We start from the raw sequence: 21595 nt of genomic DNA on the forward strand, positions 1-21595 counted from the left end.
TAGATTCGGGGCAAGCGCAAGTACCGCGGCGCAGGCGACCAGTCAGTCGGGGGCTTCTTCCGCCAGGCGCACCAATAGCGAGGCGCGCTGGCGCCGTCCAATGGGCCGGGCCCTACTTGGCGGAAGGTTATAAAGAGGCTGCGTGCGAGGCCTCCCGCCTCACTTCGCCGCAGAGCGCCGGCGGGAGGCTGGCAGCGTAGTGGGGCGCCATGTCTGGCCGTGGCAAGAGCGGCGGTAAGGCCCGGGCCAAGGCCAAGTCTCGCTCGTCCCGGGCTGGGCTGCAGTTCCCGGTCGGGCGCGTTCACCGGCTGCTGCGGCGCGGGCACTACGCGGAGCGGGTGGGGGCCGGCGCGCCCGTGTACCTGGCGGCCGTGCTGGAGTACCTGACGGCCGAGATCCTGGAGCTGGCGGGCAACGCGGCGCGCGACAACAAGAAGACGCGGATCATCCCGCGGCACCTGCAGCTGGCGGTGCGCAACGACGAGGAGCTCAACAAGCTGCTGGGCGGCGTCACCATCGCGCAGGGAGGCGTCCTGCCCAACATCCAGGCCGTGCTGCTGCCCAAGAAGACGGGCGGCGGCGCGGGCCCCACCAAGGCCGGCAAGAAGGGCGGCGGGCAGCTGTCGCAGGAGTACTAGGGCGGGCGGCCGCCCCCCCGCGCCACACAAAGGCCCTTTTCAGGGCCACCCCCATCGCTCACCGGGAGAGCTGCGATCCGCGGGGAGGGGGGGGGTGGCGGGGAGGGGCCGCGTCTCTGTCCCGCGCCGGGCCTCGGCCGCTGGGCGGCGCTGCGGGCCCGGGAGCGCGGGCGGCGGCGGGAGGGGCCGGGCGGAGGGGCGGCGCCGCAAGGACCGACACGGACACCGGGCTGCATCTCATCGACTGTATTCGCCGCCCACTGCTGTCAGGGAACGTTGCATAGAGAATAAACGATGCTTCCTGTCAACGGGACCCCGGGACGGTGCCGTTTCGGTGTTTCTACGAAGCAGGGTGATGCAGGAGTCCCGTGGAGAGGATGCAACACGGTACTGGGCGCAAGGAGCCCCGTGAGAGGAGGGGGCTGGCAGTTACACTGAAAGGCTCGGTAGCCCACACCTGGGCTACCCAGCAGCAGGTTAGCATAGATGAAGGACTGTCCCGGGAGCGCACGGGAAACGAGAGTGGCCATCTGCTTCCTTCCTCATTTAGTACTGTCCCAGTGACAAATTCGCATCCAATAACTGCAGAATTAATTTCTTAACTGTGACCTATGACAAACACTGCACCTGTGCCACTTTACTATTAGGAACCTAAATAACAGTCTTCAGCATGCTGCTGAGTGAACAATAGTGATGACTACTGAAAGTACTTTAGTACTATCAGCACAGTACAGCACTTCAGCACCATCACAGCCGAGTCTGTGCTTCTAATCTGTAATGAGTGCCTTGTTCCTAAATGAAATAGAGCCCTTACAGATTGTTTATTTTTTTTAACCTTCCTAAGTACAAGAATTGTTCAAAGAACTTAATAGAAACACTTTTGCAATTTAAAGAAATGCAGAGGGATGCAAACCCTCAACGGCATATGCGACTTAAATTAGTTAACTTAGTATTTCAAGTTTTTGTGCCCAAACATCAAAGACCAGTGTGAACATTTAAATAAACCTTCCTCCAAAGGAGGACAACAGTGTAGCTCCAAAGACTCACTAGACTTGTAGCAATCATGCTGACCACACCACAGGTTTAGCGGGCGTCGTTGAGCTGCCTTGCCACACTAAGGATATGCTTAGCTCCCTTACTCAGAAGTAAACTAGCTAGTTCAACACCAAGGTTCTCCGCAGCTTCCTGGGCCTGACCGGGGACATTCTTGGCTGTGATGCCAACGTGCTGCACGTCGTCATTTGGTCCATCTTCATTCTGCAAATATAAACACCTCAGCATGAGGCAGCAGGAAGGAGCAGGTGCTGGACAGTTTCAGCCACCTGTGAAACAGGGTAAAATCTGTGGTCTGAGGAGCCTCGGGAACAGTTCGCTGTTACAGTTTCTAATTCAAAAGGCCCAGTTTTGTAATTCAGACTCAGGTTTGGATTTTGAAGCCACAGTTGTTCACCTACCCTTTGAGGATAATTGACACTGGTCTGCATAGTCTCCTTCAGGCTATCGGATCCATCCAGACTGTAAACTGCTCCCGTCAAATACAACTTGGAAAGACAAACAGAAGGGATTAATATTGCATTAACAAATAAACAGAAAACTAACTACCCCCTTTTTTAAAAAAACACACAACATACAAAGCTGGGTCTGGAGGGGAACGCTTTTGGAATGCAGTGGGATCAGCAAGAATAGCAGTACAATACAACTATGAGAAAAAAAAATTCCTCTTAGGGAAGATGCAGCTTCCCAAGGAGAAAGCTGAACTTTTTTTCTAACTTCCCACCTTCTTAATTACACTCCATCATGTAAAAACACCAATTTCCTGGGGTCAGATGTGACACTTCCAGACCTCAGGGCAAGGCTACCTTTAAAGAAGGGGACACACTGGTACTTATCATAAGAGCATTTCTATGTAAGACTGAGTTTCAGTAGCCAGACCCATTCTTGTACCCCGGTTTCAAGTCACAAACCTGGAAGGCTCAAGTCAGGACCCTATCTGCCCTAATTGGCTATAAAGGTATCTGCTGGAGTTACCTTCCAGGAAGGATTAAGGAACACGCACACACAGGAGTAAGTTTTCAGAAATAATCCCAGATAAACACAAAGTACTCCTCACCTGGCCATCTTTCAGCATCGTGTTGACAGCGACAGGGACGCTACATCCACCCTCCTAAAACAGAAAGCAGCCAACACCAAGACTCCTACCCGACACATTCAGAGCAGAAGCCTCTGAAAAGTTTAGGCTGCAAGCAACCCCACCTATTGCTCGTCAGGCCCTTCTCAATTCAGAAGTAATCTCTACTTCACAATTTTAGGAAAGCGTAACAGATTTCCCATACTACAGCATCTGGTCAACTATCAGAGCAGTATTTACTGCTGCAGACAGAAGAGCAAGGATGGCACACCTACCAAACTTTTCATAAAGGCTCTCTCAGCAATGCAGCATAACACGGTGTCTACATCGTGCAGAGCAGATACCATATTCAGTATCTCTTGGTCTTTGGCACGAACTTCCACCGCTAAGGCACCCTACAGGAAGAAGAAGAAAAAGAAACACAGTATCATCATCATGACCACAATTCCTCAACTTCATACACGTTTGCACTCAGCATTGGTTACGAAACAGAACTGGGAGGCTTGGATGCCTTTCACACTAAGAGAGCGACATTTAGAAGGCTACAGAAATGTATTACAAAACAATTGACTGGTTGCAAAGACATCCTATAGCAGCTGCTGTAAAGGGAAGATCAGAACTTCAGCCAAGCGTTCCAAGATCACGTTGTCACCTCAAACCATTCTAGAATCTAGCTCAGTCATGACTGCACATATATACAAATACCCACCCCAACGTCCCCTCATAACGAGAAGCCTGGATAAATCCAAGCCTTCCAAGCTTTTCTCAAGACAAAGATTGAGTGCTGAATGAGTAACAGTGACAAAACAGTTCTTTCTCAAACTGGAAACAAGACTGGGAAAAAGAAGGGGGGCGATGGGTAACCAAACTTCACAGTACCTGACAAACACACAATCAAAATCACTATTTCAGGCTGAATTTGCAGATGTGTCACTCGCACTCACTAACGCACAGGCAGATCAGGTTTAGCACATTTGACACGCACTGTGCAACGCTGCATAAACTCAGCCATACAACCTACACTGGCTGGAATGGTTTGCCTGCCTAGAAGTGAGCACGCTATGAACATGCTCCAAGGTGGGCGCTTCAGCTCCACCCTAGGGGAGTTACGACACCGACACCGTGCGTAAGAAAGGAGGGAGGGAGCGTCACTGGGCAAAGATCCTGCTGTGGCTCCGCACAACTATCCCAGTACAGCGCAGCACTGGCCCTGCCAGAGCCTGCCTCATATCTACGTTGCCCCAGTGTAGTTGTGCCACACACTACCTTTACCATTTACTGTTTTTCCATTGCTGATGGCAATCAGCCCCCACACTGCCAGGTAACAGAGCTGACTACCATTCTTCCCACAAGCTGAGCCTAAAACAGCATAACGGCCAACAGAAGAGATTGATGTAGTAGTTCTTTAGCAACTGACACACAAGACGTACCTGGCACAATTAACCACCCTCGACAGATTGTACTGCTGCTGGCTTTCAATAACCGGTACAGCTGAAGATACGAAAGCTGTAACATACCTGTCCAACGGCATACAGACAATCTTCAGGGCTTAGGAGCTGGAAGGAAGTACAGTCAGAGTTAACTCAAGTTACACCGTTCGGAATATAGGAAGCAAGAGCCAAATTCTATGCTCGTGTCTAACATCAATCGATTTTGTGCCAGACCAAAGAAATATCACCTCCCCCTGCCCGTGCCTCAGTGTTTCCATCCCTCAAGTGAGATAATGCTCTTTCCTTCACCTGGACCTTGACACTTTGAGAATTAGCTGATCAGAAAAATCTCAGTCACGCACACCGCTGCATCACTAGACACAAGTATTGTGAAGTGCTGAGAGACAATTGGATTACAACCTGCTGTTGCTACACCACAGAAAGCTGAACAGTAGAAATTTCCCTATGAACAAAAACAACCAACCCCCCAAAAAAGCATCTTCCCTGAAGCGCATCAAATCACATGCTAATACGGCAAGAGACTCAGCAGACTACCTGCTCATCTTTGACAGGATGAGGTCTGACAGACAAGCTGTCGACAGTGCAGCACAGAATGGTACTTTCTGCTTTGCGGCTCCTCACCTGGCCAATGCGGTTCTCCCAGCCCATCCTCTTCAGCCCGGCAGCAGCCAGGATGATGGCACTGAAGTCTTCCTTCTCATCTAGCTTCTTCAAGCGGGTATTTAAATTCCCTCTCTGTAGCAGTCATTAAGCAAGTATAGAAACAGCAGGCAAACAGTCCTGTGACCACTTAACATTCACCTAAGCACGTTTACAGAATGCACAACGTCCAACAGCCAAATGAGCCTCCAAATGAGAATCAGAGTACCACCCTGAAAGAAGTATTAAATATGGACAACTGTTCCTTGAAATAGAATTTTGCCAAGCATTATGGAATATTAACTCAAGAACAGTCTCTCAAAAGACATGCATGTCATTTAAGTACATTACGAACACCCAACACCAACTCCTTTTGCACAGCAAAGAACTAGGTTACTAGGGCTGGAGGAACAGTACTGTTTATCACTATTTCAGTGGCCCAAATCAATCTAGGGTTTTGGGAACCCGTCAGCATTTGGCCACGCCGCTGCAACAAACACACAGCAAGCACTCATCAAGCAGTTTGATGAACATTCCTAAACACAAAATTCATCTACATCCTGAATCTCAGCTAGATTAAGGCCGGCCCCTTCTTCACAGCCTCACGAGGAAGTAGAAGACAGAACAGGCATGGTATGCTATACACCCCCCTCAGAACAGGCTGGTGGTGGGCAGCCTTTGAGGAAGCAGTTTGTTCTTATAGGTCAGGTGGTATAAATCAGCCTTGAACCTAGAGCTGCCATTAAGTTGTATTTTCCTGTTTGCAGCTTTAGCCAGCTCTCACGTTTTGCCAGGAAAGGATACAATATCCCTGAATTCTAACTGAGGGAACTTCTTTTTGAGCTGGGCTGCTCTCCGAAGCGAGCTGGTTCCAATCACGCTGTGGGGAAAAGAAAATCAATGAAATCCAGAATACTCCTATGCTTACCTCCAGCCAGAGACACGTCAGAACAAGAAACAAGTGATGACTTCATTTTTATTATGCAATGAAGATCCAAGAACCTGCCAGTGATTTATATCTCATTACAAGAAAGAAAACCACTTTTTGAGGTTTAGCATAAAGCCTGTCTGAAGCTAGATGCAGGCAAGCTGCTCCCAAGAAATCCATTTACAGGAGATGCTTCTGGGGGACAGCCCCTAGCCACCATCAAGGACTGATGAAGCCTCATTTAAAGACCACGCCACTTGTCACAGAAAAAAGACTGGGCTGCCCCAAACTGAACCAGACATAACCAGACAACTGAAGTAACTAAAATGGAGGCACTTCAGTGATAGAAAGGCAGTGGGAGGAGAGCCTTTGGAAATAGTGCATTAACTGGAAACCACAGAAAACGGCCAGTCTAGGCAGTAAGCAATTCCCTTCTAGAAATGTATCCCATTGACTTTTCTTGGTACCCTGGAACCTCAACCAGACGTTATTTTCCCCCTATCCAGATGCATAGAACCACAAGTCTATGTTTGTGTTACAGCTACTTTGTTTCTTTTAGTTTAACATAGACCCAAAATAAAGTCTTTCTAACAGTTACCTTAATCTGAGTCATTTCACTCAGCAGACTCAGACAAAAGACTCCAACAGCCTCTATGAAAAGACAGGTAATTCAAAACAGAGAAACTGCTCACACTCTCAGCAAAACCATAAGCAAGCGATGCCAAAGAAACAGTGAAAAAAATGAAACTGGCTGGGTGAGAACAGGAGCACAGTTCAGGCCAACGCAAGCTAAAATACTGTGCCGGACACGCTGTCCGCATCCTATGCGTTCCCCTGCAGTAAGCACAATACAGAGGAGCAGGAATTCACCCTGGAGACGGTGACAAGGAAGGGTTTAACTTGAGTAAACATCGCAACTCAAGGGTGGCTTGAGAGATCCAGCCTCACTTGGTGCATGGCACTCCCACAAGACAGCATGGCTCTTTTCAGCAAGCGGCTTCGGCATAGCATCTATGCAAAGGCAGCATAAAACTGCTACAGAATAAAGCAAGGAGCTCACTGACTTGCCACCGGGAAGTATGTACCAACTCCTCCCTTCCACTTTTACACCTGTCTTCCCCTTCTTCTCCCCACTCACCTCTTTTCAGGAAGGAGGCTCAGAGTTTTCCCACAGTTTTTGGGATGAAAGACAACAGCATCAAGTGGATTCTCCCTTCTGCAAAATAATGCAAGCACAGAATGGCTGACACATCATTTATCAGTCCTGCTATCGGTCCCCAGAGAAACCGCCTCTGGCTCCAAAATACCCATCATCATTGCAATACAAGAATTTCCAGCAAACCTGCTGGCTATGGAGCACTAGGACAGCTCTAGTGTTTGCACTGTTCCAGAGATTCATCAGAGGGCAGTTCAGCTTTGAACACCTCAAAGGACCTGAGCTGCCTTTGCTTTCGTAGCACTACCACCTCTGTAAAATGCAAGTCCCTCAGAGAATCGAGCCCCACGTTCACACTTACTTGCAGACGGCGCCAATGGTAAAGCCAGGAGGAAGAGAAGTTGGCAGGTCCTTCAAGGAGTGAACCACAAGGTCAACTCTGAAAACGAAAAGACAGTAGTCAATGAACAGGTGGCTGAGCTCAGAGGCTCAAAGAAGCGTGAATCCACCCTGAGAATTAATTTGGAGAAGAGGGAGGAATTTCCAGATTTTATAGCTAGAATTACAATGAAATTCTAGTGTTACTGCAGAAAAGCCACTTCCCCTTTCTTGGTCTCTTTTCCCACCTGTAAAATTAAGACAATGCCTTCCTCCCAGCAGCAACGCAAGACACCTAACAATGATCAGGTTGAATGAGACACCGGAGATGTTAACACAGAGACACTCATCCTACCAGTAAGCAGCCATTATGCTTCAAACTGAAAGTAATAGCTAACCAAAGTAAAAGCTATCTGTTTCTTACAAGGCAAATGAACACCACTGGAAATGCCTGAGTCTCCAGTATTTCTTCACCAACTTTACTTGGAAATGCAGTATCACGTGCCTACATGTCAGAAATGCAGAAGAATATCTTTGGTTTTAAACCCACTTTAACTAAGGCATAAGCACCACTGAAACCTTCCTCAGAATATTGAAGAAGGAAAAAATACCAAAATAAAAAAGTATTAATCTCCCACTGTTCCAGCAGGAGACTGAACCAATTTTTTCTGTAGAAAGAAGTTACCCAGAAAGCAGCACAAGTTGCCCATGTCCAATTCTCCTGCATATTTAGCATGCAAATACACTACGAAATGTTAACATGCTAACACTAAATACGTTGTGCAATACGTTAACACCACCAAGCAAAGTATTTTTAAAAGAACATACTTGTAAGCAGGAATTAGTTTAAATTACATCCTCTCTGATGTGCACATAACACAAAAATCACGGGAGAAAAAACGCCTAACTGGGACAGAACAAGTGACATAAGCGCTCCACTTCAAAATACGTGGCCTAAGCCCAGGGTAGAGGAAAAAAAAAAAAGACAACGATTTATCAAAGGTTTTCTTTCTTAGTCAGAGAGGTACCAGAACAGAAGGAAACTAGATCACATATGCAGCAAGCCGAAGATGTCCAAAGAGCACCACAAATGCCAAAGAAGGAAGAGAAGCAATGAGCTCTTACTCATTTCTTTCAAGTGCATTTTCCAGCTCTTTGGTGAAGAGGCTCTTCTCCCCGATCTACACATAAATGGAGGAACACGAATCACACAAGAAACATCTGCAAATATATCATCAAATACAGTTACTTCTCGTGTAGAGGAAGACAAGATCCTTTACCTTGGAAAGTGCTGTGTCCAAGATCTTGTCTCCAGTCGTTGACATGGCAACTGCTCAGAGAGAGAGAGCACATGTAAACGTAAGGCTTGCTCAGAGCACCTAGGCCTAGACTAGAATCATCTACATGACATGTAACGAGCAGTACGGTGTCACACGCTACTGTGTGAACACAGGATGGCTGTAAGAGCAGCTCACTTGTCTCTAGAAGGGACTCTAGAGACACAAGTGAAATTGAGACCTCCCTCATTCTCAAAAATGGAGTGAGGGAAAACAGGGCAAGTTTTTGGAAGAGCTGAGCAGATGGAAATGGCCACAGTCTGTCTCTGGAGTGCCAATAAACAGGTACTCAGCAGTTCTCTTCAGTGCAAGGCTGGGCTCCCATTATTCCTGCTGAACGCCTCAAGCCCCATACAGGAAAAGGTCCCTAGTGCACAGTGGGGTGCAGCCAGAGCAATATTAGGCTCTGGTATGGAGCAACATAACACCATCCAAACAACCCACTCAAGGGTTTCAACCATCAAGAGCTTATGAAATCCACCTTTGTCCCCTAAAAGAAACCAGCAGCAGTTACTCAGCCACACAACCTGACTGATTTCAGATGGCAGTCTTAGATAAGCAGGGTCAAACCCTCCTCCTCATGACAGCATGCTACACACACCTCTTGCACACAGAGATAAGCAGCCGGCTCCTGCTGCCATCCACCCCAGGGCAGCAGCCAAAGAACTTACCGATCTCAAAGCAGAGATCAGGGTATAGCTCACGGAGCATCTCGACTATGCTGTCAGTCTGAATCCGGGCCAGCTGCAACGAAGTAGAAAGCAAAGCCCTAAACAAAGAGCATGTCGTCCATACAGTAGCTAGAGTTTCTTCAACAGTTGGGCATGTGTGACCAGTACATTCTCTAAATAAAACTCATTAGAAATAAGTATCCCCAAGTAAAATCTCTCATCTGTACCAGCTCCTTGAACCATGTGAACTCATATCATAACCACAACATTTCACTGAAGAACTTATTTTATCAAGTGGCAGAACAACATCTCCCCCTGTCTCGTACCATTGTGATCCAAGCACTGACAGGGCAAAGCAAAGAATTTACAGAGTTAGAAGAGCAACTAGAGCAGAAGTCTACACACGTCAGGATTCACACACTCCGCTTCCAGCTTTGTTATTAAGATCATTAGCTGTCCCCCAGTAAGAAATTCCATTTCTCTAAACCACCTCAGCACCTTTATTCATAGACAGCATTTACCTACCTAACTTTGAGCCACTCAGTTTCACCTCTGTGGAACATGACTGCTGAAAGATACCTGCTCATCGGCAGGTAGGCAGAAAGGTAAGCAAAGAGCTCTTATTTAGAGCTTCTACAGGAAAAAAAAAAAGTAACAGCTCAGATCTGCACACATAGCAGGCAACAGATCTTAAAGCAGTAAAGTGCAGGAAGAACACTAAGTAAGAACAGCAGAAGCAAGTAAAATAAAAACAGAATTACACGAGCAGAAAATGATTCCACACACACAAGCAGCAGTAGACTCAAGCATCAGCGGGTGAGTTTCAGCTTTTCTCCCACTGATGAGCTGTGTAGCCTGGGGCAATGAACTTTATTCTCAGGACTGCAGTTTCCCTACATGTAAAACAAGTATAAGTAGCTGCTTCCCCTGGTAAAGCGTCACAAGAGCCTCAGGTTAGAAAAAGAGGTAGGATGCATGCACGGCTAGGTCCCTTACCCTGACGCTAAGAGAAATGCCTTCTTAAAAGTACAGAACCCTTCCCAGAGCCTGCTGCCAGAATGAACAAGATTATCTCCGAACAAAGGCTGAAGGACGTTATCTATCTCCCTTTGCGAGTCTGCTCCTCCCTGCTGCAAGCAGCTGGCAAGAGATACCCACTGTATCTCTAGAGACGTTCCTTGCCTGTCCTTTGTGGGGGCTGAAGCCGTTACTCGCTGGGGCTTTTTGGATGGGTCGTGGGGTTTTCTCCCGCCTTCCTACAAGAGCTGCACAAGCCTTGCAAGGTAAAAGGTCGGCACCAAGATGCCGGTTGTACCGGAGGGCGCTCGCGCCCCCACCTTCCGCTCCCGCGCAAAGGCAGCCCCTTTCCGAGCCGAGCGACTCCAAAGAAAGTGTTTTCCAAACTCCTTCTAAGAGCCCCGAGAAAGGAGCCAGAACGCGCGAACGCACCCTCGCAGGGGGCTCTCCCCAGGGAGCTCAGCCCTTCTCTGCCGCCTGGAAGGAGGAGAGCCAGCAGCAATTGTGGCGCCAGACTCCCTCCCCCGCTTCGGCGCTCGCCGACTCCCTTCGTGACTCGAACGTGGCTCCCGGGACGCGGAACCGCCGGGCCCGGCGGGACGAACGCCCCGACTCCCAGGCAGCGCCGCGCGGCGTCCCCGCCGGCTCCCCGCCCCGCCGCAGGTGCTGGGGACGGGAGCTCGCCCCGGCCCCGGCGCTGCCTACCTGGCTCCGGCGGGTGCCCACGCGGACCGCTCTGCCGCCCACGCCGTTCTCGCCCTGCGGCAACAACCGGGTCAGCGCCCGCCCGCTGCTCCGCCGGCCCCGCAGCTGCCCGCCAGCCTCCCCCGCCCCAGCCCCGTCCCGGTGCCCAGCCCCCGCGAGCCCCCGACTCACGGCTGCCGCGTCCGGCTCGGCCATGACACCGCCTGGAGCCCAGCGATCCCCGCACTGCCCCACGGCACCGCCCCGCCGCCTACGTCACGTCCGGTCGCCCACGTGACCGGCGCCCGCCGGTACCGGCGCCGCCCCGCCCCGACACTGGGCGGACGGCCCGCTAGTCTGGTTTATTGGGGGCGAGGGACAGAGCAGGGGAGACCGCGGAGACAGGGAGGGGGGGCGGCCCGCACCGCGCCAGGGTGCGGGCTCAGGTGCTGCGCTTGGCCTGGATGAGCAGCTCCCGCTGCAGGCCCGCCTCGATCGTCGTTGCCGCCTTGCCCGGAGGCAGGTCCGTGATGAGGGTGAGTTTATTGAAAACGCCGCGACCGAAGTAGTCAGCCACCACGGAGAAGCCATCGTTGGAACACTTGAGCTGCCGGAGACAGAGCAGCAGCATCAGCACTGGGCTCCAGTGCTTCAGGGCCCCCTTCCCCCCCCAGTCCTCCAAGGCAAGGGCCACAGGAGGAGCTTGCTCTGCTAAGGGTTTCTGCCACCTCGTTCCAATGCTACCTTTGCGCCGTGCCGTGGTAAGGTAACGAGCACACAAAAGGGCTGCCTCATAGTTTCCTCGTGCGTTAACACGTTCCAGCTCCTACGCCCTCCTCAACCTCACCACTTCCTCCTTGGGAAGCACAATGCGAATGCAACACACTTGGTGTACCCCAACTGCGCTGTCCCATCCCGATTCACCGCAGCTTTATTTCTGTTCTCGATTTTGTTCTGTTGACCAACAGGCCTCAATCTATTCTGGGGTCACGTGAGAAGAGTTTCTCTTTTGTCCTTGAAGAGGACTCTTTTGGAGAGGACTCTTTATGCCCTACACTTCACACAGTCACCCTAGGGCTTTAACGCCTCATTATTCACAGTCAACACAACCTTGTTTACAAAATACTTTCACCCTTACCCTTTGCTACCAGCCTCTGAGAATCTGTAAAGAAATCTAAGCCGTACTGATTTAGACTTGGTAAGACAGGCAGTGTTACCCTACCTGATGCTGAAACTGGTCGTGCAGATCTCTCTTCTGCTCCTGGGCTCGGATCATGTCCATCACTTTGCGATTCTCGGGCATGCAAGTAGGACATTCCGAGTCGCTCTCGGAGTAGCTTTCAAAGCAATGCTGGTGGAAAGAATGACCGCACAGGAAGTGGACCGAAGGCAGCTCCAGGGCACTGGTGCAAATGCTACACTTGGTCTTTTGAAAGATCTTGGGACTGAGAGGAGGCAGAAGAGTGAGAAAGACAAAGTACATTTTTCCTTAATGAAAGAAAACAGCAGTTCTATTCTACATAAGGCAAGACAGCACACAGTCCCGCACCTCGCCTTTAGCTCTTCGATCTCCTGGCGGATCCTTGTAGTTTCTTCTCGGTATTTTTGAATTCTCTGCTCATCCTGCTCTATCTGGCAGCTTTGCTTCTGCAGCTTGTTGACAAGATAATCCTTAATCACAGACAGTGTGGCAGTGGAGTTATGAGCCAGTGTCTGCACAACTGAGAGCAACACAGATGTCAGTGTAAACACGAGGCAATAAACTGCAGCTACACTAGTCCTACCTGGACAGACCACCTTCCTGTAAAAGGCCTCTTACAGGCAGAGGCAGTTGGCATTCTCACCGAATCAGAGAGCTCATTTCAGGTTTGATTTCAGTTTGACCTCTTCCAAAAATGGATGACTGGGAGCATGTTTGGATAGCTCAGACCAAAAGGGGCAAAGCAAGGATCCAGTAGACTGGATTACATTTCAACATCTCCACCAAGCCCTTCACCTCCCCACACAGACAGAAGAGAAATCTCATACAGACATCTCTAGGACTGATACCGCAGATCTTTCTTCCTAATTCTGGAGCTGTGACTGGCATGGCTTTTCCTTATAAGGCAGGTTATTACTTCAAATTGTGGGCTCAAACTTTGCTGACGTCTCTCTCAAATTACTAATCTACAGAGAGTGCTATAAACTAGCTTGGGCTTTGGTTTGGTGTTTTTTTTGGGTGCCACATGTTACCATTATTACCAAGCAGCGGAGGCATAAGGTTCTTGTTCTCAATGTGCTTCAGCACTGCAGCAATATACTCTTTGCAGTCTTCCTCCTTCCGTGCAAAGTAGCCAAGAGCCTGTTCCCAGAGACAAGCCTCTTGGTCTCCATACAACTCACACACCTCGATCACCTTCTTGTACTGCTCATTCTGCATGTGGTAGTGCATGATCTGTTGGAAACTATGGGAGAAAGAGACTCATCAGCTGCCACGATACATCTCTCCTCTGAGTCGTTATAGGGACCCCAGGTTTTCACCCAGCCACGTGATCCCCAGACGTTCACCCAGAAGCCAAGACAGGTCTGTCGCTCACTTTCTACATAAATGCCCTGCTCTAACAACAAGATATTTTCGCCCAACAAGGGTCTATCCACCTTGAGACACTAAAAAGGTCATTACCATCATAAGCCAGGGACATTTATGGCTCAGAAATCCCTGCACTGCAGGCAGGGACAGGACTCTATGGACAAGAGCAACACTCACAGTTTGCCCTGCTCATAGAGGTAGAGGACACCATCCTTGAAATTGTGCATCTGACATAAGACCAAGGCCTTATCAAAGACGGTTTTGAACCTTCCGCTCTTCAAGAGGGTGAGGGCTTCATTGTGCAGCTTCTCCTTGATCTAGAGAGAAGAGGGAGAGGTTGGAGAGAGCAACACACGTAGAGAACATTTTGCACTGAGACCTGACAACAATTGGCACCTCTTTCAAAGAGAAGGACAGTTTTGCCATTTGCACTCTATCCCTTTTAAGCAAACAGGATGTGGTTTCTTTCACCCAAACAGCCAGCAACCTCAGAGATCTAGGCAAGCAAGTAGAGCTACTTTTGTGGGAGAAACATCTGCCCACAGAGGTTGCGTTGTCTGGAATCTGTTAGTAAATGAGATTCACAGAAAGCAAGCTCAGCCTCACTGAAAGGAGTATTCTCTCAGCTAGGAGGCTGCTTTCCCATTTCTGTGCCAGTTGTCCAGCACAGCATATGTATCGCCTCATGCTACCAATGCTCCTCTAGAGAGGTTACGGGTTAGCAGGAATGCAAATAGGGTTCAAAGACACCAAATCTCCCTCTCAAAACACAAAGCTGGAGGAGCTCAAACCTGCTCATCTTGTTCATGTGCCCAGTTCTGGAGTCGAAGTTCCAGTAAAGTGTCATAGACGCCCTGTGGAGAGTCAGCCTGCACCTCGGTCATGTGCTCCAGAAAAGCCTTCAGTTCTCGGGAGTTGTTTGCAAAGACTGGAATGAACTCCTCCAAATTAGCCTGTAACACAGCCAGGAAAAGTCAAGCCCCCGGATCAGTCGCAGCCAGACCGGAGCTTCCTCCTTGCCATGCGGAGCGCTCGTTCCCAGAGTCCGCGTCACGATGGATACAGCACAGTACGGGATGCTCATTACAGCAGGAACCAGTTCTGAGCGATAGCTTTAAGTGGCCTCTCATCTCTGGGACTACCAGTACCAGACCAGGCTTCTCGTTATACCTAAACCATTAGGCCTGCGCCACAAGGCGTGCTGGAGCACTTGCTGCAAAGCTGCTACTCAAGAGCAACAACTCTCAATCAACGTACACTGTACCTTTTTTCCTTCCAGCGTCCCAGGGCCTTCACTGTCCCCCGATGGCCGGTAATCAGTGCAAAGGATCTTCAGCAATTCTGTGGTCTCGTTAGGGACATGGTGCATCAGGATTTTACCATACCGCTTCATGTTACTCTCTGCCTGATCAAAAGGCAGTTTTCCGATGTAGCGCAAAGCCTCTTGGTAGTTCTGTAGAGGCAGCCAGCAAAATAATCACGTGACGTCAGCCTCTGCTCTCCACGGTGCAGACAGAAAACACTGAAGATGTGCTGCAAATATGCCACAAACACCCTTTGCTCCGAATTATCACCAAGTTCACTATTCTCGCTTGTTTTCCTCCTCAGGGAGGAAGCCTGGCTGCGGCCCAGGGGAAGGAGCGCAGGCTTTAGATTGACCTCTCACTGACCCTCCCTCCTCCTAAACAGCACTGTAAAAAGCCACATCTGAAACAGACAAGACCCTCCAATCTCCACCTGTCCATCTGCACAAGGCACAGTGGACAGTGAACAGGCGAACGGCCGTCGTTACCGCCACCTCAGCAGCCCTGTCAGCACACTAGCCACAGGAAAAAGGGGAGCAAAATGGTATTCTCACCAAAGAGGAGGCCAGAAAAGGGGTATTCTTCCCAAAAAAGAACATGTGAGCCTCTCCTCACCTTGATGTCCTCTAGCTGGATTTTGAGGTACCACTCATGATGGGCATGCTTCTCTGCCAGGTACACAGCGTGGGAGTAGTAACCTGCTTGACGAAGCACCTTGATTGCCGTTTCCACATCAAAGCGGACCTCACTCTCGCTCGTCTACAAGAACAAAAGCAGAAAGATGATCCCTCAGCAATGCTCCCACACTCCACAAGGAGCGATCATTTATGTAAGAGGAGGAAAGCCAGAGCAGGAACAACTTAGTACCCCTCTCATGCAACGGAAAGATCACACGTGTAGAAAGGAGGTAGTCTAACAGCCTCTCATTAGCTTGCCGGGCACGCTGGCAAAAGCCAGCATGCTCCAGACTCAGATGGCAAGCCAGCCAAACTGAGAATGTAACCAAGAGCTTGGAAATAAAAGAGCAAAGGCGGGGTACTGAGGGTCAAATCCATTCTTCTCTCCCTAAACAGCCACACAGGAGCCAATTTCCAATGTCACCGCTACCCCTTTGTAGTTATTATGAGGACACAACACCTTTGCATGATTTCACCTTCACTGATACCTTAATGAACTCCTCCAGTTTGGAGCTGTCTTTGAGTTTGGTGTAGCAATTCAGAAGAAGCGTAGTATGGTCTGCATTGGCCAGGGACTGCAGGTGAAGCGTCTGCAGATAAGCAGTGAGGTTGTGGATACGCTGAGCATCCAGGAATTTCCGAATAACGTAAGACGGTTCCAGCTTCCCTATAGTTCTATGGCAGGAGGAGTCACATTACAAAGGACGGTATACCCAGGAAGTAAAAATAAACGGAGACATTAACAGCAGAGCACACAGAAGCCTTACCTTCAGCAGGCACTGACCCACTCAGGAGCACTTCGCTACGCATCAGAAGCCACAACTAGTCACATGTCATCCACACGTCCAGCGTACGTGTCATCCACACGTGCATCCACACTAGCCAGCCATCCACACATGCAGCAAAACAACCCACCCTCTACAGAGGCTGTGATCAGGATGACGATGACAGCACCAAAGCAGCTAATCCTTCTTTAAAGGAGGCAGCGAGAAGATGGACTCTGCTCTGACCACAGCCAACTGGGAAGCCCCAAAAAGGGGAACAAAAGCTACGTTTTTCCTTCATTTCAGTCGCGTAACTCAAAGTCAGTTTTAAACGCTCGTGCCCGCACGGAGCAGATTAGCCACAGTTATGCTGACACTTAGAAGTTGATGCTCCAGACATGGCAAGTTAATAATAAAGTACATGCCGACTCTCGCTAAGCGTCAGGACTCCAGTTTCAGTTCTACATGAATGTAACATGCTTTGTGGCATTTTAAAGAGACCAAACATGAAGTTTGCAGTAAGCCCCAAAACTAGCTGCTCCAAGTTTTAAAAAACCTAAGATGTTTTAAAACTGACATTAAGCTGTTGGAGCATTTTCCAGGAAGACTGCCATACACAGTCAAATCACATCATCCATCTTACCTAGAGCGATCCCTTATTTATAATGACATCATCAGGCCCCACTCCATCCCAGTGTACCTTCATTACTCACATTAAAATACAATCAAAAAGCACTTCATCCTAAAGCGTACAGAGTGATTTTCAAGCAATTTTTTCAGAGATGTTTAATCTCACTGACATGTTTCTCTACTGGTAGAATTTTCACCTCATGTCATGCTTTTTTTGGCCTGGTTTTGTTCCTAGGCCAAAACAGAAGTCAAGGCCTCTGTAGCTCCTACCCATACTACGCCGTGAGGGAGGAGCCCCGCTTACCGGATGTATTGCTGGATGGCTCCGTCGTGGTTCCCCTTGTTATACAGATGATCGCCATACTGCCGGAAGATCTCTGACAAACCATCACTGTCCAAGTGGTGGCTCTTGGCCAGGTTAATGGCCATTTCAAATAAGTTCTTTCTGAATAGCATCTGTTAAATACATGATAATAGTAGCATGAGGAAAACACAGCTGTGCAAAACAAGTTCAGATGCGCCTGGAAAACAAGTTGTTTCTTCTTCTTGGTGCTGGACATATACATGCACTTGGGCTTTTAAATACCAAATGCCTTATACCAGTTTATGCTGAAAAGCTATCAGGTCACCTGCTACATAACTCGCTTACCCAAACGGCTCAACTTTTCTAACTGCAGAGCCAGTACAATCTTACAGACATAAGGCAGAGACTAATAGCAGATCAGATTTACGTGCCTCGAGTTTGGTTTGTGTATCCTTCTCCTGCAGTACATGAATCTTCCCATCTCTGGTCAGTACATACAGAGAACCCCACTCTGCTAAGACATCCACTATATCGTCAAAGATTGAGCTGTATGCAATGAATTTGTTGCACAAGTCATAGATATTCAGGACTTGTTTGTCTGAATTCTGTGCCTCATTCCCAGCAAACTCTGACCTGGAGAACAGAAGAAAGCTTTAGAAAACAAGGAGAGCGTAACTTGGAATTCTGGATACCTATGCAAACTAGGGATGCCCAGAGAGCAAGACAAATGGGGTTCAATTGGGCAATGAAGCAAATCTCAAACCCAGAGGCAAAACACCACATATTTATACACAACTTCCATCTACGTGTTAGAATGAAACTTTCATAGGACCAGAAAAAAAATCCCACTCATTCAGCATGCTTAACCATGCCACTCTCACAACGGGAGTTATTCGATATATGGGTCCAGATGAACCTTATGCCACCTCTGACAAAGTTGCAATTAGCCCCCAAGAGCAAAGGTTCACAGGGAAAAGGAAAAAGAAAGCAAGCAGGAAACTGGACGAGTGGAAAGAACTCATCTGTTCCAAGGAGCCCTACTTTGGAGAAGTCTTTCGGTCCTTGGAGACAATGATGAGGTACCCCCGATACCAGTGAACAATCAGCTTTTGTCCCTCAAAGGCAAAGCAAGGGCCGCGTTCATCCGGTTGATAAAGGTACACGCATTCATTTCCTGCCACAATGAACTGCAGATCCTGGGAGGGGTCGCTGAGGGACGAACAGCGCAAGCCACAACCATGAGTGTCCAGCTCCAGGTGAGGATAGTCCTTCACGGAAAGCATGTAAGACTACAAAGGAAACACAAGGTTCTGGGGTTTGCTCCAAACTAGACTCTGAAGCCAATGCAATTCGCAAGTCAGAGTCTCTTTTTTTCAATACTAACTTCCCACCTGGATATTCTCCGTGGTCACCACAAACAGATGTGTTGTTTTGCCAGACTGTCGGAAAGCGAGGCCAGTAACCGGGTAACTGCCCTCATGTAGGATCTGGGTCTTACTATGCCGGTCTCGAGTGATGTCTCCTTTGGTAAGTACAACACTCCCATCTGCAAAACCTGGTGAATGGGACAGACTAAACTGTTACATACATGGCACACCTGGAATACTATCCAGCGTAGGTTAGGGCAACTCCAGTCAGCACAACACCTCGCTCACCTGCAAGGTGTTAAGTAAACAAGATTGCCACAGCTTCTCATGTCAAGCGAGTACGTGCCCAACCACCCCAACTGCTTCTGTTCCGCTCAGGGCTGTCACCCAACTGCACACAAGATGTCACTGTTCAGCAAGGTTCAACTTGCTTTCCACACACAAACTGCAGTTGCAGGTTATTTTTGCTTGAGCAAGTCTGCACTTTGTTTTACAAATAGCTTTCTCATCCACCAACTCTAACTATTATTTTAATTCACTTGCTTATTCAAAGCATACTACATGCAGTAAAAAGACTAGCGGCAGGTTTCCTAAGAGTAAGTAAAATGTCCAGTTTTCACAGACTGCTAACAGCCCCAGTCCTGCAGGTTGTTCCAGGGCAGAAAGTCACAAAACACACATGGAAAGCTTTTTGATTTCACTGCAGGTTGAATGCACTTGTAACCCCACAACATGAGCGCTCTTTGCCATAAGTTAAGCAAGAAATATTACACAGGAATGCTTAAATCCAAAAAGGGACATCAGCTTTTTTCTTTTAAAAACGGTTTCTATGCAGTGCTTGAAAAAAATCTCTCCATATCGTTAGGTGTCACACAAATCTATGTTTTTTTCTTGTACTACAACAAAAGCTAAATTTAGTACAAAGTTCAGTAACAGTGCAATGCTATTGGCTGGTGGGAAAAGATGACATCAACTAAAGATATGTGCATCTCTTAAGTATCAAAGTTATTACTGTAATAACTGAGGCTAAATTTATGTATTTATCCTCTGAGGCTCCCAGACAGTGCGCAGTATGCAGTCTCTCTGTGAGAATAACATAAAAACTCCACAGGAACAAAAACTGTCAGGATGTTCTATGCTGATTTTTGTGCTATCGATTTATTTTCCTAATATCTGAGCAACAGCCATAATATTTTTGTTAAGCTATTACAGTTCAGGTCTACTTACCGATAGCCATGAAATTAAGATTCTCATGGACAGTTAGGCAGGATACAACTGTGGGCTTGTTACCTGGTATTGCTGGAAAAATTCGTGTGCAAAGAGGATTGCCACCATCTCGTTTCTCCAGGTTCCAGACTTTAACCTACAAACAACAAGGATCTGTCATAAGCAAAACGCGTGGTATTAGGAGACCAAGAGCGGGCATCAAACGTAACAGTGCCCAGAACGAGCAAGCTACTTAAGGTAACCAAGGAAATGGCAGCAATCTACAGAGAGACCCATAATACAAATGCATCTTCCTCTCTTTACCATTTGACTTACCAAAGGATTAATACCCTCTTCATCCTCACCAACAGAAACCAAGATACTGTGCTGCTTCAGCTGGTACAGATGCGTGACCCTTAGCTTGTAAGCCTGGAAACTGCTGAGCTGAAGGGAGCGAGGCAAAAACCAAATCTGACCTTCCATATGTAGATCACAGTTAAGGCACACAGAGAGGAAAAAAAACCCAAGCTAACACCACACCTCCAATCATACCAGAATCAAAAAAATCTCAATGTTTGCTTCTTGCTAACCTCTGGTAGGGCTACAGCAAACACACCTCTGCACAGCAACCCGAGAGCACCAAAATACACACCGGCGTTTCTTCTGACCAGGCAAAGGACAGCCCAGTGCTGGAGCCTGCCGCACCCCCAAGCCTCAAGTACCCGTAAGCCCGCGCGGGTGCCGCGCCCGCCCTAGACGGAGCCAGGGACCCGCCTGCGACGCGGCCCAGACCGGCCCGGCCCGCCGCAGCCCGCAGGCAGCGCCGGCGGCCGCCGCCGTGCAGGATATCCCCGAACACGAGGCTTCCCCGGCCCGAGTCGCAGACCGCGATGCCCGGGGGCAGCGCAAAGGGCTTCCCACCGCCTCCATCCGGCCCCGGCGGCTCCTTCACCGTCTCCCTGTCAAAAAAGACGAAGCGGCGCCACTGCAGGTACGCCGCCATGCTGCCGCCGCGCCGCGCCCCCGCGCCTCTCACGTGATGCGCTTCCCCGCCCCTCTGGTCACGAGGCAGGGCACGTCGCGGCGCGCTCTGTGCTCCGCACTGCGCATGCGCAGGGGGGTGTTGGGCTGCTCGTCGGGGTTCGTCGCCGGTGCCGCCGCTGGGCCCTGGGCAGCGCGGCCTGCCGGGCGGGTCTGACGGAGTCTGCCGCTCCGGCCTGGTCACAGCGGGCCGTGGTCGGGGGCGCATCTGCTAGCGTCGTCCTGCTTCCTGCACCCGCCACCCGTCTGTACCTGCCCCAAGTAGTGACTGGTGACAAGGTCCCCAACTTCCACTCGCATTCGTTTTTCTGCTGCTGAAACAGCCATTGCTCGCGTGTGCCTTCGGCCAGCAGCTCTTTAGTACCTCCGGGAAACAGCACCCTGAACGGGTCTTGGGGCAGGAATGAGGCTACCCGGGGCTCGGGAGCTTAACCCTGGGAGAGGTTGGGCAGCATAGGCTCATGCCTGCAGCAGGTCAGAGCTTCGTATAGCCAGCGCCACTCAGACTCTCTCGGCTCTGACCCACTATATCCTACAGCCCCTGCTTCTCCCCCACATCAAGAAGTCATCTGCAGGAGGATGTGCTTTTATGCCAGCTTGGTGTCACAGCTGCCTGGCTTTACCAAGACCCTGTGGCCCAAGAGCAGGATCTGAGTGAGTTCACATGCCTGTTGTCACCTTTACAAGTTCAGCAGAGGATGGGGGA

General features: G+C 49.4%; 3 protein-coding genes across 10 annotated transcripts; 1 reads left to right on the plus strand and 2 right to left on the minus strand.

Annotated features, from left to right (window-relative positions):
• H2AX (H2A.X variant histone) lies at positions 1-2742 on the plus strand. Of its 2 annotated transcripts, XM_074927640.1 has the most exons (2): positions 1-571; positions 2589-2742. In XM_074927640.1, exons 1-2 carry the CDS (start codon positions 210-212, stop codon positions 2635-2637), a joined length of 411 nt encoding a protein of 136 aa, XP_074783741.1. In that variant the 5' UTR covers positions 1-209; the 3' UTR covers positions 2638-2742. The 2 variants fall into 2 exon arrangements, with proteins under 2 accessions (XP_074783741.1, XP_074783740.1); XM_074927639.1 differs by lacking the exon at positions 2589-2742 and having other exon boundaries at positions 9-716.
• HMBS (hydroxymethylbilane synthase) lies at positions 1441-11387 on the minus strand. 3 transcript variants are annotated; one of them, XM_074927635.1, is made up of 14 exons: positions 11220-11387; positions 11049-11102; positions 9327-9399; positions 8599-8648; positions 8444-8499; positions 7302-7379; positions 6923-7000; positions 5661-5736; positions 4839-4952; positions 4284-4322; positions 3042-3161; positions 2749-2802; positions 2093-2179; positions 1441-1895 (listed from the first exon to the last, which is right to left on the minus strand). In XM_074927635.1, exons 1-14 carry the CDS (start codon positions 11241-11243, stop codon positions 1722-1724), a joined length of 1077 nt encoding a protein of 358 aa, XP_074783736.1. In that variant the 5' UTR covers positions 11244-11387; the 3' UTR covers positions 1441-1721. The 3 variants fall into 3 exon arrangements, with proteins under 3 accessions (XP_074783736.1, XP_074783739.1, XP_074783738.1); XM_074927638.1 differs by lacking the exons at positions 11049-11102; positions 11220-11387 and adding exons at positions 9852-9959; positions 10088-11030; XM_074927637.1 differs by lacking the exon at positions 11049-11102.
• On the minus strand, positions 11371-20892 carry VPS11 (VPS11 core subunit of CORVET and HOPS complexes). Of its 5 annotated transcripts, none has more exons than XM_074927630.1 (16): positions 20698-20892; positions 20185-20333; positions 19870-20005; positions 18667-18830; positions 18317-18564; positions 17707-17908; positions 17276-17412; positions 16054-16252; positions 15516-15659; positions 14861-15049; positions 14388-14549; positions 13774-13913; positions 13269-13471; positions 12577-12748; positions 12250-12472; positions 11371-11634 (listed from the first exon to the last, which is right to left on the minus strand). In XM_074927630.1, exons 1-16 carry the CDS (start codon positions 20849-20851, stop codon positions 11470-11472), a joined length of 2787 nt encoding a protein of 928 aa, XP_074783731.1. In that variant the 5' UTR covers positions 20852-20892; the 3' UTR covers positions 11371-11469. The 5 variants fall into 5 exon arrangements, with proteins under 5 accessions (XP_074783731.1, XP_074783728.1, XP_074783730.1 ...); XM_074927627.1 differs by having other exon boundaries at positions 17276-17427; XM_074927629.1 differs by having other exon boundaries at positions 16054-16264; positions 17276-17427.
• Positions 20893-21595: the final 703 nt, after the last annotated feature.

This window comes from Athene noctua, chromosome 26, assembly GCF_965140245.1.
Source record: "Athene noctua chromosome 26, bAthNoc1.hap1.1, whole genome shotgun sequence".
Taxonomy (NCBI): domain Eukaryota; kingdom Metazoa; phylum Chordata; class Aves; order Strigiformes; family Strigidae; genus Athene; species Athene noctua.

What these genes read in the sequence shown, in the direction of transcription:
- HMBS (XM_074927635.1), bottom strand. Translation starts at nt 11,243, where the DNA reads ATGGCCGAGCCGGACGCGGCAGCC. An exon ending in CCGAGCCGGACGCGGCAGCC is followed by an intron (nt 11,103 to 11,219) that starts GTGAGTCGGGGG and finishes TTGTTGCCGCAG; the next exon opens with GGCGAGAACGGCGTGGGCGG. An exon ending in ACCATTGGCGCCGTCTGCAA is followed by an intron (nt 7,001 to 7,301) that starts GTAAGTGTGAAC and finishes ATTATTTTGCAG; the next exon opens with AAGGGAGAATCCACTTGATG.
- VPS11 (XM_074927629.1), bottom strand. Translation starts at nt 20,851, where the DNA reads ATGGCGGCGTACCTGCAGTGGCGCCGCTTCGTCTTTTTTGACAGGGAG. An exon ending in TCTTAATTTCATGGCTATCG is followed by an intron (nt 18,831 to 19,869) that starts GTAAGTAGACCT and finishes CCCATTCACCAG; the next exon opens with GTTTTGCAGATGGGAGTGTT. An exon ending in GCCATCCAGCAATACATCCG is followed by an intron (nt 16,265 to 17,275) that starts GTAAGCGGGGCT and finishes GTAATGTGACTC; the next exon opens with CTCCTGCCATAGAACTATAG.
- H2AX (XM_074927639.1), top strand. Translation starts at nt 210, where the DNA reads ATGTCTGGCCGTGGCAAGAGCGGCGGTAAGGCCCGGGCCAAGGCCAAG.